The 3,341-nt window shown below is 55.6% G+C and overlaps 1 protein-coding gene across 1 annotated transcript in view; it reads right to left on the reverse strand.

The window, feature by feature from the left end:
* LOC135976296 (uncharacterized) overlaps positions 1–3,341 on the reverse strand; it is an 8,735-nt gene continuing 5,394 nt past the window's right edge. Inside the window, exon 2 of the mRNA XM_065571331.1 lies at positions 1–1,542. Coding sequence (XP_065427403.1) covers positions 94–1,395 — 1,302 coding nt within the window. The 5' untranslated portion in view covers positions 1,396–1,542 and the 3' untranslated portion in view covers positions 1–93. The remainder of the gene's footprint in view (positions 1,543–3,341) is intronic.

Here is a 3,341-nt window from a genome sequence, read left to right on the forward strand (position 1 = left end):
AGCGGTAAGCGGGGAGGGGAGGGTGGTTGGCTTACAGGGAAGTAGAGGGAACCAAGGCGGCGGGCTTTTATCAAGGAAAAACAAACAGAACTTTCACACCATAGCCCCCTGGCCAGTCATGAAACTGGTTTTCAAAGCTTCTCTGATGCGCAGCGCGCCCTGCTGCGCTGTTCTAATCGCCCTGGTGTCTGGCTGTGCGTAATCAGAGGCCAGTCGATTTGCCTCAGCCTCCCACCCCGCCATAAACATCTCCCCCTTACTCTCACAGAGATTGTGGAGCACACAGCAAGCAGTAATAACGATGGGAATATTGGTTTGGCTGATGTCTAACCGAGTCAGTAAACTGCGCCAGCGCGCTTTTAAACGTGCAAATGCACATTCTACCACCATTCTGCACTTGCTCAGCCTGTAGTTGAACAGCTCCTGACTCCTGTCCAGGCTGCCTGTGTATGGCTTCATGAGCCATGGCATTAAGGGGTAGGCTGGGTCCCCAAGAATAACTATTGGCATTTCAACATCCCCAACGGTTATTTTCTGGTCCGGAAAGTAAGTCCCTTGCTGCAGCCCTTTAAACAGAGTAGTGTTCCTGAAGATGCGAGCGTCATGAACCCTTCCCGGCCATCCCACGTTGATGTTGGTGAAACGTCCCTTGTGATCCACCAGTGCTTGCAGCACCATTGAAAAGTACCCCTTGCGGTTTATGTACTCGGTGCCTTGGTGCTCTGGTACCAAGATTGGGATATGGGTTCCGTCTATTGCCCCACCGCAGTTAGGGAATCCCATTGCAGCAAAACCATCCACTATAGCCTGCACATTTCCCAGAGTCACTAACTTTCGTAGCAGCACCTGAGTGATTGCGTTGGCTACTTGGATCACAGCAGCCCCCACAGTAGATTTGCCCACTCCAAATTGATTCCCGACTAACTGGTAGCTGTCTGGCGTTGCAAGCTTCCACAGGGCTATCGCCACTCGCTTCTCAACTGTGAGGGCTGCTCTCATCCTGGTATTCTGGCGCTTCAGGGCAGGGGACAGCAAGTCACAAAGTTCCATGAACGTGCCCTTACGCATGCGAAAGTTTTGCAGCCACTGGGAATCGTCCCACACCTGCAACACGATGCGGTCCCACCAGTCTGTGCTCGTTTCCCGGGCCCAGACTCTGCGTTCCACGTCAGGAACCTGCCCCATTGCCACCAGGATGGCCAAATTGCGGTGGCCCGTGCTTTTAGAGAAGTCTGTGTCCATGTCCTCATCACTCTCATGACCGCTCTGCCGTCGCCATCGCTGCCGTCGCCGCCTCGCCTGGTTTTGCAGGTCCTGGTGCTGCATATACTGCAGGATAATGCGCGTGGTGTTTATCGTGCTCATAAGTGCTGCGGTGAGCTGAGCGGGCTCCATGCTTGCCGTGCTATGGTGTCTGCGCGGAGAAAAGGCGCGAAACAATTTTCAGCCGTTGCTGTCGGTGAGGGAGGGGCGACTGACGGTAGCTATCCCAGTCCCTGCAGTCTCCACCAACCATCGAATTCTGGGTTGAGCTCCCAATGCCTGATGGGGCAAAAACATTTGTCACGGGTGGTTCTGGGTACATCACCCCCTCCCCCCCCAGTGAATGCAATGGCAAAAAATGGTTTCTCACCTTTTTCCCACTGTCTCCTGTGTGGTGCCGGCAGACGCGGTACTGCAGTGCTACACAGCACACACTTGCCTTGCCCCCGTGGGTGCTCCCGGCTGGCCTCGGTGAGGTCAGTCGGGTGCTCCTGGACAAAAATGGGAATGACTCCCCGGATCATTCTCTTCGTAAGTTTTGTGTAATGGAGATATCCTATGTCCTAGAACTGGAAGGGACCTTGAAGGTCATTGAGTCCAGCCCCCTGCCTTCACTAGCAGGACCAAGAACTGTTTTTGCCCCAGATCCCTAAGTGGCCCCCTCAAGGATTGAACTCACAACCCTGGGATAACAGGCTAATGCTCAAACCACTCCCTCCCTCCACTGAGTAGTAAGGAGCAGTCCAACTATATGCTGAGTGAGTGCATAGTTCACTCTACTTCCCTATAAACCACCCTCCCCCCTTGATCTCTGCTTGCAGAGGCAATAAAGTCAGTGTTGTTTCAAATTCATCACACAAATGGGGGGATAAATGCCAAGGTGGGGGAGGAGGGAATCAACGTGGGGGGTAGTTGTAGCTCGGGATGTCTGGGGCTCTGACCCGGCGCGGCCGTTTGCCTCTGGTTCTTTAGTAGGCTTGCCTGATATTCCAGGCAGGACGGAATCTCCATTAGACAAAACTTAAGAGAATGACCCGGGGAGTCATTCCCATTTTTGTCCCGGAGTCCGACCGACAAACGGTACCGTATGTCTGGTAACCGTCTTTCCCCACTTGCAAAGTCAAGGAGCTGCTGCTGTCTAGCACGGCAGTACCGCGTGCCAGCAGCACCCAGGAGACGTATGGCGAGTGAGCGGAGCGGGCTCCATGCTTGCCATGCACGGGTAAGCCAGGAAAAAAGGCAAGAAACGATTTTTTGCCATTGCAAAGCAGGGACGGAGGGGGGGCCTGACGACATGTACCCAGAACCACCCGCAACCATGTTTTTGCCCCATCCGGCATGGGATCGCTCCCCGATGCACCGCTCCGGAAGTCGACACCTCGGTCCTGTGGACGCACTCCAACTTAGTGGGGACCCACACAAGCGACTGTATCAAATCGATTTCTAAGACATACCCTAACGGTCATCGGTAACCTCTTATGCAAGTACGCTGCCCGGGATAGAAGGGAAGGAAGCGGCTCTTGTGGACTGGTAACGGGTTAAGACAGGAAACAAAGGGTTGGTATAAATGGCCACACGCACAGCAAACAAAGCAGAACTTGTCCCCTCCAGCAGGGGGCAGCAGGGACACGCATTGAGCCGGGTTCTAGGGCAGGCTGTGGCAGAGGGTGCGATGGGAATAGGGGCTGGGGTAGGAGGGGACAGGTTTCAAGTCCAGGCTGGCCCCTGGCCCCCCACATCCCCGCCCTGTGGGGCACCCTCGGGGAGGCGCTCGGGCCCGCGAATGGCACAGAAAATGGGCGCACTTCAATCAGTTCCCCGTGTCCACATTCCCCTTCCTGACCACACAGATCCCCCCAGGCCCGGCGGCGATCCCAGCCAGTCCCTACCCAAACAATGCAGCACTTTCCCAGCGGGGAGAGAGCAGGACAGTGCCAATGTTTGGGCCGGGACCGGCCGGGGTGGGTCTGGGCGTCCGGCTGGCTCCGCACCCCGGTCCCCGCAGAGAGTCTGTCCCGAACCTCACCCAAACGATAGAGCACTTTCCTGGAGACCAGAGCAAAGAAAGTGCTATTGTC

Source organism: Chrysemys picta, chromosome 17 (assembly GCF_011386835.1).
Source record: "Chrysemys picta bellii isolate R12L10 chromosome 17, ASM1138683v2, whole genome shotgun sequence".
In the NCBI taxonomy this organism is placed as follows: Eukaryota; Metazoa; Chordata; order Testudines; family Emydidae; genus Chrysemys; species Chrysemys picta.